The sequence below is a fragment of the Antechinus flavipes genome, chromosome 6, assembly GCF_016432865.1.
Source record: "Antechinus flavipes isolate AdamAnt ecotype Samford, QLD, Australia chromosome 6, AdamAnt_v2, whole genome shotgun sequence".
Taxonomy (NCBI): domain Eukaryota; kingdom Metazoa; phylum Chordata; class Mammalia; order Dasyuromorphia; family Dasyuridae; genus Antechinus; species Antechinus flavipes.
Window position 1 is genome coordinate 156984542 of NC_067403.1, and position 19211 is coordinate 157003752.

The 19211-nt window shown below is 33.1% G+C and overlaps 1 protein-coding gene across 1 annotated transcript in view; it reads right to left on the reverse strand.

Annotated features, from left to right (window-relative positions):
- Window positions 1-19211, reverse strand: part of PTPN13 (protein tyrosine phosphatase non-receptor type 13) — a 213733-nt gene that overhangs the window by 101990 nt on the left and 92532 nt on the right. Inside the window, 2 exon segments of the mRNA XM_051966187.1 lie at window positions 8865-8961; window positions 10041-10136. Coding sequence (XP_051822147.1) covers window positions 8865-8961; window positions 10041-10136 — 193 coding nt within the window.

The following is a 19211-nucleotide window of genomic DNA, read 5'->3' on the forward strand; positions in this document are numbered from 1 at the left end:
AAGTAAGAGGGTTTTTTGGGGGGAGGGAAGCAGGGGACAAATAAAATATAGAAACAGCTAACAAATTTGATTTTTTAAGAGAAGAAAAACAAATTGTTCATATCTAAAATGAGAAATAACTTGAATTATTAGAAACAATTTTGTTCAATTCCATGGGAGGAAATGATAATTTACAAAAAAAAAATTAAATCATAAGAAATAGACTACTTAAACCAATATCAGAAAAATAAAATTAATAAGCAACATATATACTCCCAAAAGAAAGATAGCAGGGAATTCCAGGAATAAAGGTATTTGCAAATGAATTATATTCAGCACTCAAAGAACAACTTATTTCAATGCATAAACTACTCGCAATAAAAAGAGAGAAGATGGCTTTCCAGTCTCTTTCTATAATGCAGATTTGATCTTTATACTTAAATCAGAGACAACTAAGAGAAAGAAAATTTCTATTATCATTAATAGATAGTGATATAAAATGTTAAATAAAATGTTAGTAAATGGCCCCAAACAGCATATTATTGGCTTGGGTTTATACCAGTAATAGAGGATTGGCTGAATATAAGATTAGAAATGTAATAAATCATGTTAATGATAAATAATTAAAAAACATGAGATTACTTCAATGATGGTGAAAAGGCTTTTGATAACATTCAACATCTGTTTCTACTTAAAAATGTAGAAAATATAGTAGCAATTGAAGTTTTTCTTAATAGAATAAATAATATCTCTCTGAACCCAGACACAAACATAGGCAGTAAAAGTCTCTAATTTTTATCCATTACACATTATCTAATTTTATTCACGTACACTTTTCAGAACATAATCCATTCTAATCTGCAGTTTCTGAAGGGCAAAGAATAGTCTTAAGCGATTCAAATTTCCTTTCCCTTCTATTTTATTTCTATGCTTACAGAATCTGTCCTTTCTTTTTAATAAGAATTGCTTTTTTGTAAGGCAATTGAGGTTAAGTGACTTATCTAGGATCATATAGTTAGTGTTACGTGTCTGAGGAAACATGTCTTAATAGGAGTTTATGTCTATAACTTAGATTTTGTTGCAATTTTTTTGTTTTTTATTCCTTTCTGGACGTATTCTAAGATTATTTTGATTAGGACTTTGTTTACTGAGATCAGGGAAAAGCAAGAATGCTCATTACTATGACATATAACAGTAAGACAAGAAAGAGAAATTATAGAAATAAGCATAGATAAAGAGAAATAAAGTTATCATTTTTAAAAGATGATTTGATGATTTACTTAGGAAACTCAAAGTTAATAACATCTTAAAAGAAACAATAAATTCAAAATCATAAGATATGAAATAAGTCCAAATACATCATCAACATTCTTGTATCTTAGTAACAAAGCAGAAAAATTTACAAAGAAAAATTCCATTTAAAATAACTATAGACACTATAAAATATTTGGGAGAATATCTACCAAGATGTACCAAGAATCTTAAAGTATATTAATCTAAATTTTTAAAAAATCACTTTGCAGATATACAAACTGATTCAAAATACTGAAAAAACTATTTTTAAATCATAAAAATTTCTTCCAGTAGCCTACCCTCTCTCCTCTCAAAAAACATTCCTTATAACAATTAATATTTCTAAGTCACTTTATTTAACAATATTTTTTAAAAGGAAAGAATCAGCAAAACTTAAAAAAAATAATTAATAGACAATAAATATTTATTAAGTGCCTACTATAGTATCAGGTGCTGTTCTAAGCACTAGAAATACAAATATGAAAAAGAAAGATAGTTTTCATCCTTAAGGAGTTTACAATCTAATGTTGGGAGGACACACACAAAAAAAGCCCCAAAGTGGAGGAGGTAAGATAGAAAGCATGCAGCTTGGAAGCAAGATAGAGAAGTGAAAGAAGTCCAAAAAAGTGCAGGGAGGTGGGCAATGAGAAGTTGTCTAAGGACATATGACCAATAATTCAAAAAAAATTCTGAATGATCAGAATTATTATTTCCACGAATCTCCCATATAAGCAAAGGAGTGAAGTAAAGGTGCTTTTCATTTGTATTTTGGGGGGATAAAGTTGTTTTGTGATGGTCTATGTCTTTTATTTGTGCTGCCTCAATCACTTACTATTTTTATTGTATCTGAAAAAATATATTTATTATTTCTATCTTTATTTATTTGTATTATTTCTGGGCATGATCAGGTTTTAAAAATAGTTCAATATAGTACTAAAAATACATATATTATTGAGTAGTACTACTTAGTGGATGCCAGAAGTCTTTTAGTTATAGTTTCTTCAGCAATTTGAAGATTATTTTAATGCTCTTTATTTCATCTTGTAATTTGGTTAATTTAGATACTAAGACTTTTGCAGTATGTAAGTTTAATATGAATGTTATTTTATTGTCTATGGTTTCTTTCAGTATAATGTAGTTTCTTTGTTTATCTTTTTGTGTTGTCCATTTTTGTCTCTGCTTTGTCTGATAACATGATTTCAATTGCTGTTTTTTTTTTTATTGGATTCACTATACAGGCATCAAATTTTGCTCGAGACTCTTATTTTTGATACATCTTTGTTTTTTAGGTATGTTCCTTACAAGCAATATATTATGAGATTTTGTGTTCTTGTCCAATTTTACTGTTTCATTTTATTGAGTTGTTTTACTCATTTATACTTAAATTTCCATTAGGTTTACAATTTTCTCTAATTTTGTTTTTCTGAGTTAAGATTTTATCATTTCTGTTCTTTCTTTGTAAAAACAAACAAATCAATATTTTGTCTTCTCAATTATTTTTTGTTACTCTAAAGCAAACATTCCCAAAGACTGTCACCACTTCACCCTCAAGCCCCCATTTTCACTAATACACTTTTTATAGGTCTGTTTAACTTATTAACTCCTTCCCCCCCTTATCTAGCTGTCCAATTCTTGCTTCTTTTCCATCTCAGTTAAGTATTCAAGTAAAATCTGGCTTCTCCCTTTTCAACTTGTTTTTGTTACTTTTTTCTTTCATTTTAAGTATCCTTTCTTTTTTTTGCTGAGGCAATTGGGGTACAGATAAGATAGAGGTAGTGGTCTCTTTAAGCCAGGGGGCAGCAAACTAGAGCTAACTTACTGATCAGATGTAGCCCTTTGTTTGTTTTTGCATGGCCAATCAGTTAAAATGATTTTTACATTTCTATTTTGTTCCCTGGAGTATAGTCTACCAACTCTTTCTTTAAACAACAAATCCCTGTCGATTACACCCTCATCTTTTTTATATACTTGTCTTCTCCAATGGAAAGGTCTTTCAGTGGGACCCATTTCCACTCCTAAATTGAGATTTCCTTCTTTATTTCTCTCTGTTTCCATTCCTTTATTTATCTCTTTATTGATTCTGTTGGCTGCCTTCTTCCAGAAACTATAAGAATTATTTTTTCTTCATTACTCGATCTATCACACATTCTTCTATCATTTTTGTAGTTTAGTTCCCTTCAAGCTCCCAAACCCTAATTTTCTTATAGACAGAGTTCTGTGAAGTTTAATTCATGATGTTTCATGTTGGTTCTTCTACCATTAGTACTTTTACTTATGTAATACTTTTACCCTCTTCTGTATTTTTAGAAACAAATCTCTTAAGTTCTTATTATAATCTCTGTGTGTTTTAACACAGAGATCTTTTTCTCTTTCAAATTCCTTTTTTTCTGTGATAATTTATTTTGTTGCTTTGTGCCTTCCTAGGTTGCTCTACCACTGTTCTCTCCCTGCTCTGTATTTCTCTTGTCTGGCAAGTTTGCAAAGCAGATAATCTGCTCATGTTTAGTTTTCATTGTTGGAATTCTTCCAATGCCTCTTTTTATTAAATATCCTTTTTTCTTCCCCATTGATGATTAAGGCTTGGTCTTCCAGGGCACATCATCCTTGAGTTTCTTTGCATAATTCATTTTACTCTGCAGGTGGACACAGAATGTCTTGTGATGTTAGAATTTCTTTTCCCCTCTATTTTATGGCATTTCTCTTGGATGCTTATAGAATTTGTTCTTTCTTATAGCAATTCATGTCTATAATTTAGAGTTTGTTGCAAGCCTTTTTTTCTGTATGTATGCTAAGTATTATTTTGATTGACACTGTTTACTGGTTTCAGAAGTACCAGGTAGCTCTCTTGTATTCTTTCTTGCATTATAGCATTCAGGTTTGTTACTTTTTTAATTTGTATCTTTGCAACCTGTCTCTGACATCAATATGGTTTGTTTACTTAGAGATCCTGTTCAAGTTATTGCTTTTCTCTTTCTATATTTGTCCTTCATCCCATGTATTTTGTACTCATAATTCATTGTTCTGTTTTGTTTCTTTGTTGAGATTTGCTATCATGGACTTTTCTTTTTTTGCTAAGTAAACCAAAAATTCTGTTTTCATCATTCTTATTTCTTTCTTGAACCATTTGGGAACATCTTCCTCTGGTTATATACTTTCTTGAAAATCCTCTGCCTTACTAGGTATTGATTGGTTTTTCTTTATCTTGCAGTATTTATTCTGAAATTTTTGGACTTGTTTGTGAAGACACACTCCCTTCTGTTAGTATTATCTTCCCTATTGGTTTATTTGCTCAAAATTTTTAATTGAAACATCTTCCTCCTGAGATCTTTGGTAATTTCAGCCTTTCCTCTCCCTTCCCCCTCTCCCCCCCACTCATACTGTGACCCCTTTCCTTCGGATAATGGATATCCCAAGGGCTATCCCTTAAAGCTGTTTTAGTCTCCTCCCACACTGGGGAATTCACCTTTCACCATCCCCGTCTCTATCATTTCAGGTTTCCTCTTTCAAAACCCATGTTTGATGATCCGTCCCAGTTTTGTCTTTTAGTTTTGTGGATGGCACTGCTGCAGGACAACTGGATGCCAGAGTATTGCTCTAGGTAGAACAAACTTCCTGCTTCTCTTCATAGGACTGCTATAGAAACTGCTTGTGGCCTCAGAATGGTGGAACAGGGATAGTCAGCAGAGCCTGCAGCAGTCACAGAATGGCTGAGTTGATCTCATGGGTCCAACTGTGTCTCTGCTAAAACTTAGTGGGGAAGAGAAGGCTAAGGGAGAAAGCTCATTAGGAATAAAGATTCATCCAGCTGTTAGCTTATTGAGATTCTTGGTGCTTTATATCACAGAAAATGCTGAAATTCTTTCCCCTCTTGTACACAATTCTTACTTTGGAGAAGTCTGAGAGGTTGTGAGGATGAAAGAAAAATGCTAGTCCTTGATCTTGTTGGTCCCATGATCTAAAAGTCTACATTTATATTCTTTTTTTAAAAAAATGCAAAACTATAAAATGAAGGCAGCAATAGTATCGATCTCACAAGGTTGTTATGAGGATAAAATGAGTATGATGTTATCTGTAAAGTGTTTAGCACAATGCCTGACAAACAGTTAAATAAATGCAAATCCCTTCCCTCCCTGCTCCCTCCCTGATCTTCCTTTTGTTGATTATTTCCAATTTAACCTGTATAATTATCCTAAATTAATTCTTTCATTAGATTGTGATCACCTTGAAAGCAGGGATTCTCTTTACTTTTTTTCATATGTCCAGAGTTTAGCATACACTAGGCCCTTAACAAATGCTTACCGATTTACTCAGTGAGGATAATGCAAGTATCCTGATATCTTTTTCAGGTAAAAAAGAAATTGTCTCTGACGACAGGGAAACAGGGAAAAACACACAGGTAAGATCAAGAATTTCATAGCAAAGTCAGGAAACATAGAAGTTAGCAAAACAACCTTATTTGGCTCCCAATAATCTGTTTTAAGTCACCAGCCACCATATGCCTTCTTCACTAGCCATAGAGTATTATCATAAGGGGTATTTGTAAAGCAAATATTCTCTCATTACTAGGAAAAAATACCTTTCACATCCTATTCTAAGACAAGGTTTATTTAATATTAACCACATAGGATGGTTTGGGCAACTCTGAAAGCTTTCACTTGGCCCTGACCATGATGAATGATACAGATATTTCTCTAAGTTCCTATTTAAGGACTGACTCCCAAGAACTCATTTTTCTATTTTCACAAAATTCATAGTCTTCCTTTTCATTAGCCAAACAACTAGGATTCAAAAAGGAATCTTTCAGCACCTCTACCTGAGCAAGAGTCTTTTTCCTTGGTGGTCTTTGTTCCTAAGCCACCTAAAAATTCTGGGATCATGCTATATGGGACACAGGAGCAAGGGTCTCATACAATTTTGTGTATCTCCCTTCCAGCTTCCATATGGTTGTTTAGAAGAGCTTGAAACTCTGGAAACTTGGCCCTTGCTCTCAATGCTTGTCACAGTGACTGGTACATAGGTGCTTAATAAACATTTATAGAGCGATTGATTGATTGACCTAGGAAAACTCATCCCAAAAGTTATTCCAATCTGGATAAAAAATCTTGAGTAATTCCAAAAAAATAGGTGGGATGGGAGTTTCTGAAGTGTCTGAAATCTTGATAGGGTAAATACACCTTTACTGTCCCAGACCCAGGATGTCCTAGCACAGTTTTACAACATTTGTATAGGTTAATCATTAATCTTCTTGTCCACTTCACATTTCAAAAACCATATCCAAAGCTCCTTATAAGAAATAGTTATCAACCGATACTAAACTTAACATGGCAGCAAGCTTTTTGCTTCTTACCATAATTCCTAGAGACTATGTTTATATGGACAGTTTTATTTGTAACTAACTATTGGAGCTGCCTCAATTACCTGCTCAAACTTTAATTATTGATTTCCCTAGGCAAGTATGGCTACCATAAGTAAAAATAAGATTTAACTGCATCTGAAAATGTAGCCACAGATATTCAAGAGATAATGGAGAGCCAATTAAAAAGGGATAAAGAACAATTTCCAGGTGTGTGTGTTGGGATGTATATATGGGGGAATCCTCTAACTAGTAAAGCTATTTTTAAAGAACAAATCTTCAATAAACTCTGAAAATTCATGAAATTATGAAATTGACAAAAACTCTTCAGTTGAATTACTTTAGACCAAGTGTCAAAAATGAGATCTTTGGGACATATATGGCCCGTGATTAATCATTAAATACTAATGAAGTTCATCATATATGCTAGGTACTAGGGATACAAAAAGAGACAAAGATAATTCTTCCCCTCAAAGAGACTTTCAAATGTCGCCTGAACCAGATTGAGATGTAATTGGGAAATAATTCATAAAATAAAAAATTCAGTAAAACAAAGGTAATATCTCATTTTAAACCTAAGTTAATAGGGGTACTTCAAAGATTTTTATGCATGGACTAGCAATCTTCTTTCTATATAAATTTGAGTTTGCATTAGATTGTGCATTAGCTATTATTCTCATGATTCACTAGCCTACTATGAATTCTAATTTATTTTTTCCAACACCTGCTTTCTTGGTGGTAAAAGTCTGCTTGTCCACTTTCTCTATTACAGAAAAAATCATTCCATCTTGGAAAGAATATGCTGACGCTCTCTTTACCATCAGATCTGGTTTTCTATGATCATTATTACTCTTACTCCTATTCTTTGATCATATAATCCTGATTTTGGTAGGATTTAAATCATTCTGCAAAACTGCTGGTTGGAAGTTACATTCCTTATCTGCAGCCTTAACCCCATTAATCTTATTAACCTGTACTACTTCTAGATCAATATCATCCTCCATTGCCTGTAAGGCACAGACCTTAAAGATCAAGTTACTTTACCTCCACATGAAGTGGTCTAATATTCAAGGACAATTTATTTTTATTTTCCCATAAGGCAGAGGTCCAGTTTTTCTTAAGCCACAAATAAGAGTCAAGAAATACTTGATTTTGTGATTTTTTTCCTAATTTTTTCTTTAAACATCTAAAGAGTCAACTCCATATAATAAATTTTCTCAGCAAATTTAGAGCCATGGTCTTCAGCTGAGAGAGCAGGAAGAGGAGATGAAAGCCTGAAGAGAGAAGATCTGGAATAGCTTCTGTGGGGAATGAGAGAGAAAATCAATAAGGGAGGAATAAAAGGACTATTTTGCTGGAGGGAAGGACCAAATGATACTGGACAATAAGCATCAGAGTGTTCCCAATAGTCACAGCTGTCTGATTTTTTCTAATTAACCTTCAGCTGCATTTAAGTTGGACTAAGGATTCATTAGTCAATCAATAAGCATTTATAGAGCAATTATTATGTGCCATGCACTATAAGTAATGGGGATACAAAGAAAGACTCTTCCTTACTTCAAGGGGCTCACATTTTAATAGAGGAGACAACCTACTTCAAAAAAAGCAGAAAACAAAAACCAAAAACTCTGTATAAACAAAATGTGTGCATAATACAAGGAAGGTAATCTCAGTAGGAAGATACTAAAAGCAGGGGGTGAGGATAGAGTTAAAGGTGAGAAAAGGCTTTCTGCAGAGGATGAAATCTGATCTGAGCCTTGAAGGCAGTTAAGAGATATAGTCATTAGGGAAAGCATTCTAAGAATGGGAGATAATCAATCTAAAGCACAGTTCATACAAAGCAAAACAATAATAGCATTTCAAATCAATAATGACATTAGCTTATGTTATATAATCCTTTATGACTAATAAAGCATTTTTATTATATCATCTGTATGGTAGTGTGGACATATAAACGTTCTCATTTTAAAATGAGAAAACTGAGGCACAGATAGAAAAAATAACCAAACACAAATCAATTTGATTAAAAGATTCAAAAACAAAAAAGATAATAATTAGCTAAATTTAACACAATCTTAACATACCTATTAAAGGAGATTAAAAAAGAAAATGAAGGAAAGAAAGCAAAGACAGAAGAGACAAAGAAAAAAATACCTTGCTCAGTGGAACAACTACTAAATGGGAACACAGAAAAAATTATTTATTAAAATTTATTATCTTTAGTTAATATTTTACATACCTTGGTCTCTGTGATTGTCCATGGCTTGATGAGGTTTCATCTACTCCTTGGAGTCCACTACAGGAATCAAATGTTTTTGAAGCTTCACTCCTCTTCACTAATGTATGAAAAAAAATTAATAAGATATAGAAGTAATAAAAACTCTATTTAATAGCAAAAATTTAAAAAGAAAAAAGATTTTAAGGGATTCAGATTTTGATGGCACCATATGAAGCCATTATAGCATTAAGAAATACTCTAAAGGAACTGAAGTTATTTTTAAAAACAAAATACTATTTCTTCCAAAATGAAATGACTGCATGTTCCTTTAAGGAAACATGGTACTAGGATCTTAGAAATTTTTTTTAAAAATGGAAACTTCATGGGAATTTTATTAAATTCTTGTATTTTCTCCAAGATCATAGCACCAACCCAGAATTAACTGCCAACTAATTTAACTCATTCATTTTGCAGATAGGAAAATTGAGATCCTGGAAGTCTAGCCCAAAATCATATAAGTAGTAGCACCACCAGAAGGATATGAAACCAGGTTTTCTGACTCCAAAGCCAGTGATCTTTCCATTATAATATTCTTTATCTCAATATTTGACATGCATACCAATGATGGTTTTGACAAAAAACATCTCAGTCTAATACACTATGTATATATATGATATACACATGTCCTAATGGTGGAGTGGGCATGAAAGCAGCAGAGATCTAGCTTCTAATCCAAAGTCAGACAATTAATCAATGTGTCATCCTAACAATTAATTTAACTTGTCAGGGCCCCAGTTTTCTCACCTGTAAAATGGGAATAAGTTAATATTTACATTATCTTACAGGGTTGTTGTAAAGAATATAGTATGTACTATTTCAAAGTCTGATTCTTTTTGTACAGCAAAATAACTGTATGGACATGTATACATATATTGTATTTAACTTATACTTTAACATATTTAACATGTATTGGTCAATCTGCCATCTGGGGGAGAGATGGGGGAAAGGAGGGGAAAAAGTGGAACAAAAGGTTTTGCAACTGTCGATGCTGAAAAATTACCCATGCATATATCTTGTAAATAAAAAGCTATAATAAAAAAAAGAATGTAGTGTGTAAACCTTTAATGTGTCCCATAAAGTTGAGCTAGTCATCATGCCTTTAGGATCTGTGATACTATTATATTTAATGCTTCATACCTTGTCGGAAATCTGGCTCAGAAGAAATAATAGATGGACTTTCACTGGCAGTACTGTAGATATCACTGTGATAAGGTTTGTATCTCCGAATTGGTTCTAAAAAGATAAAACAAAGCAGGACAGCATTGAAGGTCATTAATTGATTGGCCAAAAAAAATTTAATTTTTGATTTTATCGTGAAACAAAAATATTTTAAGCAATCTTTAAAAACTGAAGACTCCATCATTATATTAGTCAGTCATGTTACCCCCATAAAAGAATAAATAGCCAGAATTAATTTTTAAAATTGCTTATGTATATAGCAAAAGAAAAACTTGAAAATAAAGTAATATATATATATATACATATATAATTTTTAAAAATCTAAACAAAAAATAAAAACAAAAGCAGCCACTATCTTCCAGGAAAACTATATTCTTACTAAAATACTAAGATGAATATTATCCTTTGGCTTATTTTTTAGTATTTTTTAATAATTAAGTTTATCTGAATGGTTGAAAATTTTTCAAAAATTAATTTTCTTTAATATCTCTACAAATATTATTAAAATGAGCTATTTAAAAAAGAATGGATTGTGGGTAAAACAGAGCATGAATTTGTATTTTTAGTAACAAAGCTGAAAAAGTGTTGGCTTCAGAAGGGCATTAGCAAAAGAGAATTCTACCCAGCTAATAGTCCACTTTTTTCCTTCTGTTTGTGTGTTAAATAGAGTTGAGAATTTATTGAGGAAATTGTTAAAAGGCTAATCAGCACACAGTGATCAAATAGCTACTTTCTTGCCTTCAAATAGTTGTCTGGCTTCATATACAGTGGTACCTTAATTACTTTTCATTAATTGCTTCTAGAGGGCATGATGAGTAGCAAAAACGAGTACAAAAAAAATTTTTCCCACAGGAAATCCATCTCCAATCTGCAGTCTAACCATTCTTCCCCACCCGACACCCCAAAGGGGCAAATGGGGATTCCAGCTGAAGAGAATCAAGCCAGCCCAGCTCAGTCCAGTCAGGCTTCTCCCTTCCTGACCCAACTTACTTTCTGAGAGGAACTCAGACCTTTATACTGTCTTACTCCAGGGGCAGAATGGAGGAGAGACTAGATATGGAGGCAAAAGCTATGGTCCTGCATTGCCAAGGCTCTAGCTTTTCCCAGGGCTCAGGGCTGCCAGGAGTGCTGGGTTCCTGAAACAGCAGCCTCTACTTGGGATCCAGCTATCGTTACTATTTGCACTACCATTGCTTGTGCAATGCCATTTCTTCTCCTGTTGAGCATACCTGCTACACTGTGCCCCTTCCAATACTACCATTTTGGGAACTGGGAGTCTACATGCTGCAGCCCCAGTCCTGCAGGAACTGTCCTACCACCTGTGTGCTGATGCACACAACCTCAGCATAGTGTGCTCCAACTTGACAGAGCCACCACCAAAGCTTTTGCTGGGGAGGAGCATCCCATAGCTGACGGCAAAAGCAGTGGCAGTGGGGACTGACTGGGCAATACTCCTGGTCAATCTCACACCCCTACTGCTTATCAAATAACACCCAAACATAAGGATCAAGTACTGAATGCACTTTTGTTTCTCTTTGAAATACATCAAATACTGAATTCCACAAATTCTGAAGCAGAAGTGCCAAGGTACTACTGTAACTGATTAGGCTACTAATTCACAATATAGCAAATAAAGTTCTATATTTGCCACTAGAGAGATCTAGGCTCAAATTTTTTCCTTAGATACTAACAGTGTAATAGTTCTGGACACATCATTTAACCTGCCTGGATCATAGCCTATTTATTAGTATTAATGATTAATAATAATTAATTAGTATTAATAATAATAGTTATAATAATATTATAAAATAATGTTTATATAGTTCTTTAAGGTTAGGCTTTAAGGTTTACAAAGCACTTTATTAATATTATCTTATTTGATCCCCTGGAGAAATTCATAGATAATGAATCTAAGGCAAAGAGAATGGCTCATCCATGTGTTTTAAAAATAAAAAACTTTAAAAAATGAAAACGTAAATGCTGAAAAATATCTTTACATGTAACCATAATAAAATAAAATACTATTAAGAGAGGGGGAAAAAGAAAAGAAATATTGGGTAGATTTGATGAACTGCTCTTTTCATCTCTTTTGAAAATTATCTGATTTAAAGAGAGCTTGCTAAATTGGGGAGCAGTAAAATATCCAGATTAAAAAATGATTTAAAAACACAAGATTGCCAAATAATTCTGAAAATAATGTATAATATAATTTCACTGAACACACTGCCTAATAATTTAAAAATTAGAATGATAATAAGGAATGTAAAAAAAATTCTGTTGATTTCTATTTAGCCCACAAATCTTTTAAACATTGAAAACCATGCCCTTTTTTCACTATTTTTTCCCCCTTAACTTCAGCTTCTCCCTAGTGACCTGCCAAGCACAAAGAAAGTATGATTATTTATTTATTTTTGTTCTTTTTCATTAAGATAACCACACTGAAGTGAGGGTGATGTGAGATATAACATAGGTAAAATAGCAAATACTGCTATAATGATAATTACTTTTCTATAATCACATTTCTACAAAGTTTAATAGTTAAGAAGGCACTTAAACATTGTCTCATTTAATCCCAACCATCACCTTTGTGAGTCAGAAGAAATAGATTCAAACTACAGCCCACGGGCCAGATGCAACAGTTGAGAACGTTTATCCCCCTCACCCAGGGCTATGAAGTTTCTTTATTTAAAGGCTCACAAAACAAAGTTTTTGTTTTTACTATAGTCCGGCCCTCCAACAGTCTGAGGGACAGTGAACTGGCCCCCTGTTTAAAAAGTTTGAGGACCCCTGAAGTAGACACAAACATATCCATCTGAATATTAGGAAAACGAATACTTGGAGATTGTAGTTAATTTGACCAATATCACACCATTAATAAGTGGATAAATAGTAAGGACATCCATGTTTTTCACTTTATCATACTGCTTCTTTTCTTGTCTATTTTTATAACACTGTTCTCAGAAGTGAAATAAAAATGACATAGTCAAAAGGCATTTAAGTGTCTTACTCTGTGCTAAGCAACAAGGTTACAAAGAAAGGCAAGAACACAGTCCCTCTTTGAAAACTACACATTAAGATTTATTTACACGGGTTTTATTTGTGAAATGGAAATTTATTGTTTTATATCGATCAATCAATATGGCAATGTTCTTTTTCATTTTGTATTTAAATTTAAAATAAATAAAAAATAAAACAAGTCCTATCCTCAAGGAACTAAAATTCTTATTTATTTTTTTTTTTTTTTGGCTGAGGCAATTGGGGTTAAGTAAGAATAGCCAGGAAGTATTAAGTGTCTGAGGCCAGATTTGAATTCAAGTCCTCCTGACTTCAGGGCTAGAATTTACATTCTAACAGGCAGACAGTCCACAAAAAGAAATGCACAAAGTATAGATATATACAGTGTATACAGAAGGAAGTCTCAGAGAATTTAGCAGAACTGACTCCAGAACCAGCCTCCTACCAGAGGCCACTCTGCCCTTAATTTGAAGAGAAAACAGGAGTGAGGGTGCAGAAGATGGGATTGGAATAAAGTCTTATGGTAAGCTGAGAATTTAGTGAGAAGAGGGGATGGCCAGTAAAAAGGCCCACAGTCAGAGGGAAGCATTGCTATATCTTAGAAAACGTGGAAGAGAATGAAGAACAAGTCAATTTGAAAGAGAAGAAGGGGCCAGGTGAGGAATGGTTTTAAAAGGAAAACAAAATATTTTATATTTGATCTTGAGGGTAATAGCCATTCTAGTTTCCTTCCTGAGGAAGCAGGTGACATGGTCAGACATGAGCTGCTTTTTTAATCTGAGTGGAGGATGGAGGCAGGGAGACCAAAGAAGAAGGGAGAGTTATAAGGTAGACATGAAGCAATGGGTTCTATACCAAGGGGTTATAAGGTAGACATGAAGCAATGGGTATCAATACCAAGGGGTGGCCATAGGACTGAAGAGTAGAGGACTTAGGACAGATGTGAAGGCAGGAACAAACAGACAAGAGACTTGACATGTAGGATGGGTGCCAGTGAAAAGCTAAGGATGACATGGAAGTTATAAGCTTGGGTAACTACAGAAATGGTACAGTATTCTACAGTAATAGGGAAATTGGCAAGAGAAGAAATTTGGGGGGAAAGATGAGTTCTGTTTTGCATACTCTGTGTCTGTGGGACATCCAATACCACATCATTCAGTATAACCTAAAGGTCTGGGGAGAGACTAGGGTGGGAAATACACAGAAAGCTAGGATGCTCAGTGGATAAAGTCCTGGATCTGAATTCTAAAAGACTTGAGTTCAAACCTAGACTCTGAGAGTATATTAGCAGCATAAATCTGGGCAAGTATTTTAACCTCTGTTTGTCTGAGTTTCCCATCTATAAAACAGGGATGATAGTAATTCTTATAACCTATAGCTATTTTAAGGATCAAGTAAGATAATTTTTGAAAAAAACTTTGCAAAAAATACTAGCTCTTATTATTGTTAGACCTGGGAATCCTCTGGATGACAAGTGATAATTGGATCCATGGAGACTAATGAGATCACCACATGAGAAACAGAAAGAAACTTCTGCCACTGGTAGATGGATTTGCTGTGGAGATGATCGCTGGAGCAATAGAAGAAAACCCAGGGATAAAGACAGGGGCCTAAGAACAAATAATTGGATCCTGGGATGACAAAAAGATTCTTGGGAGAGTCTTCTTAAGGGCAATTTTAAGAGTTGCTTTAATCAGTATTCCTTGAATTTGAACATTACAGGTGCTTAGAGGTACCTGTTGAATGAATGTGTGTGTGTGTGTGTGTGTGTGTGTGTGTGTGTGTGTATAATACATACATACATACATACATATGTAAAGAGAAACAGATAAACATACAGAAGGACCAAAGCATACATATTTCCTATTTATAACTCACAATGGTGTTTGGAGAACCCTTTCCATATAATAGCTAATATAAAGATGAACCCTATCCAAACCTGTCCAAGTCAAAATTATTTCCCCACATAGTTAACACACCATAGCCAAATCCAATCATAAAGTAAAAAAAAATCTTGCTATTATTTTTACATTAACTGATCTTTTAAGATGGTCCTATGGAACTAATAGAATTGTCTCTTAGAACATTAATTCATCTACCACTTTGGATACAGTAGAAAATTCTGAAAATAATGTATAATATAATTTCACTGAACACATTGTCTAATAATTTAAAAATTAGAATGATAATAAGGAATGTAAAAAAAATTCTGTTGATTTCTATTTAGCCCAAAAATCTTTTGGCTGATTATGGCAGCTTGATGCTCTCTTATATTGGCTATCAAGTCCCCATTAGGCATTTTTGTCCTGTTTTTTTTTTAAGTTACAGCCCACAACAATTGAATACAATACAGTTATGTCGACACAGATAGCTGAAATTTAACAACAAAGATATCGATAAAAATGTTAGCCAAGATAGGCATAATAATGGACTGTGGGTACAGTTATGAACTGGTATAACTGATTTGGAAAACAATTTGGAATTGTATGAGAAAAGTTACTACATTGTTTTAATCTCTTAAACCCACAATTTCACATGTATGAAAGAATATTTCAGAGCAGCCTTTTTATGGTAGCATAAGCTAGAAAAAGTTAAGAAATATACTGAACATATTGTGTTAATGTAATGATTCTGCAGTGAAAAATAACAAATATGAGAAATTTAGGGAAATGGGAAAACTCTTTAAATGAATGCAGAGTGAAATAAGCAGTCAGAAAGAAAATATATATCACATATAACAATGAAAATAAAATGCATGAAAGGGAAGATAAATAGTAAATACCTGAAAATACAATAATAGTACAAGAGAGTAAAAGATGAAACACATTATCCTCTGGGTGGCATGAAAATGGAGTACTATTAACCAGACTGCTACATATATTCTCAAGGTTATCACTGTTTTAATTATTTTTGCTTTCATTTTGTTATGATGGTGGATTCAATTCAATTCTAGGGATGAGTATTTTCAAAATAAAATGGAAGCATCAATGAAATTTGTCTCTTTCTTCCACCTTCTTATAATTAAACAAATTCTCTTCTTGTAATGATATAACAACTATAATCAAAATAAAGCTCTCAAAGGAACTTAAAGAATTATATAATCACTGAGTATTCCAAGATTCTTCATTGTGAACTCATGCCTGGGAAATTCTATTATACTTGTCTACTTTGATCTTTCCTAGTATTTGAAAATGTTTTTTTTTTAAAAAGTCTAAATATACCATCAACTGATCAAAGTGAATTTCTAATTCTAGCTATAGAAGCAAATGAAATACCTAGAAAACTTCACTGAAAACAAAACTTGAATATAGCAACATTCTGTTTAGAACTATAGAGCAAAACAAATGCCAGACACAGTTCTCCACTTATGTTTTTGCCCTTCTTACTTTTCTTCTATTACTCCCATATCGAAAATGAATTTTGTTTCTCCACATTCCATTCCTGATGCTGATCTTTGTCTACATGTAAAAGTGGTTCTACCTTCACTTAAAATCTGATTAAGATGACATCTCTTCCATGAAGCCCCTCCTGATCTCTTCCCAAGAAATCCTTCCCCCAGCATCTCATAGTATTTTCCCTGACTGTTCTTTTTCTGCCTTAACACTATTTATTCAGTATATTATAGTTATTTCTCTATTAAAATGTAAATTTCTTGAAAATGAGAGACTATATCATATCTAACTTTTACCCATAGTACTTACACAGTAACTTAAACATGGGTGACACTTAATAAATGATTGTTGATTTAAATTTAAAAGGTTATCCAGGTCAAAGATCAACCTTCATCAAAGTGAAAGACTTGACAAGACAAAAAGAATGTAGTCCATCATCTTTTTCTACCTCTAGGGAGCCATTTTCAGTACTTAATCACCTTGACAATCAAGAAATTCTTCCTTTTTTCTAGCCACCTCTTCTCGTACTGCAATTTAAAAGAATTTTTCTTATTTGATCTTTGTGGAAGTGGAATTATGACAAGTTTGTTTGTTCATGAAATCTCTCCAGTACCTAAATACAATTGATCTTTTAAAATTTCCCAATAGGACCTATTTGGTATTATTTTTTATTTTTAACATGGAGAACAAAATAATCATTAGATACAATATACTTAGAAGGGTTTAATCAAAACAGAGTGGATAATGTGAGGATTATTTCAGTCTCTACAGTGTTTACAAGTATTAATATTTACAAATAACATCTTTGTATTGAAAAGTAATGTAATACCTATTCAACTTCTGAGTATGATTCCCAAGTCATCCTCTTCTGTTTTTTTTTTTTTTTGAGGTGAATAAATTTCAGCTACCTATGTCTACATAATTGTATTGTTTTCAACTGTTGTGGGCTGTAACGTAAGAAAAAAAAAACAGAACAAAAATATCTAATGGGGAATTGATAGCCAATATAAGAGAGCAACAAGCTGTCATAATCAGTTAAGTCACATAACCCAAATGAGATACATCATTTGGCATGAAAAAAATTGGCAGACATAAATGCTGAGCTCTTAATAACATCTGAAAGCCTATGAATGGGAAATGCACTGAAGGACTAGCGAAGGACAAATACTGACATAAGATTGCCAAGTATGGTAAGAGAATATATAAACTATATTAGCGAGACTGATTTTGATGGTTGAGAAAATTCTAAAATGAATCATTAAAGAGATGGCTGATAAAGATCTAGAAAAGGAGGGAGTGTCTACAGTCAGTATAGTTTCATAAACAATTGTTCATGGCACATTAAGATAATTCATTTTTTTTCGACAGGACTTTTGGATTGGTAAATGAGTGAAATTCCATAGATAAAGTTTATCTAGATTTTGAAAAAACCTTTGATAAAGTATCACATATTACTCTTATGGAAAAGATGAAAAAAATGTATACTAAATGTGGAATAAAATCACATAAGTTAGGAAATGGTAGAATGGTAATAATCAAAGGAAAATCATTAATGATTAAATTAATATTGAAGATAAATCTAATGGATTATTCAAGCTATCTATTCTTGGTTCTATGCTGTTTAAGATTTTAAGAATGACTTGGCAGGGAGGAGGAATAGATGTCACACTTAAAATCTGCAAATAACACAAGGCTGAGAGAGGTACTAGATGACATATCAGATCCAAAAAATTCTTGTTTGACCACATGACTGGGTTGAATTGGAAAAGATGAAATTCAGTACACAGAAGTATGAATTCTGAAACTTGGTTTCAAAAAATCAATGGCAAAAAAATGCAAGGTTGGAAAGATTTTGGGTGAAAATGTTCTGGAGACTGAAATTGACTGCTAAATAAGCCAGCAACGTGATATGGTAGCCAAAGAAGCTAATTCAATCTTGGGTTGCATTAGGAGAAGCTTCATTTCCAGGAACATAGTACTCTGCCAGTACTCTATCAGGCTTCAGTTGGAGTATCATGAACAGTTTTGGGCTATACAGTTTAAAAATATCTTGGAAGACACAAAGGGGCAAATTCTGACTTCAAAGCAGGAAAGACGATCTAACAATGGGAGCTGTCCAAAGGTGTAATGGATTTCCTCTCTATGGAAGTTTTTAGAGATTGTTGAGTATATCACAGATTTATATATGGATTAAACTAGATGGTTACTGAGAACCTTCCTAGTTAAGAAAATCTGTACATACAATTTCACTAAAATAAATCAAATAATAAAAAATGTAGAGGCAGTCTGACATAGTGGTAAAAACCTGGGCTTTTTTGTGTTATCCGGGAACTGGAAATTTAAGTGGAAGCCCATCCACTTAATGGCTGAATTAGTTATGCTATATGAATGTAATGTAATGTTATTGTTTTATAAGAAATGCTGAGCAGGCTGATTTCAAAAAAAGCCTGGAAAGACTTACATGAACTAATGCTGAGTGGAGTGAGCAGAACCAAGAGAACATTTTAAATAGTAACAATTTTATGTGATGATCAGCTCTGATGGACTTGGCTCTTTTCAAAAATCAAGTGATTCAAAGCAATGAACTTGGTATTAAAGTGACATCTGCATCCAGAAAGAAAGCTATGGAAATTGAATGTGGATCAAAGGATAATATCTTCACCTTTTTTGTTTGCTTTTTCCTTTTTACTCATGTTTTTTTTCCTCTTTTGATCTGATTTTT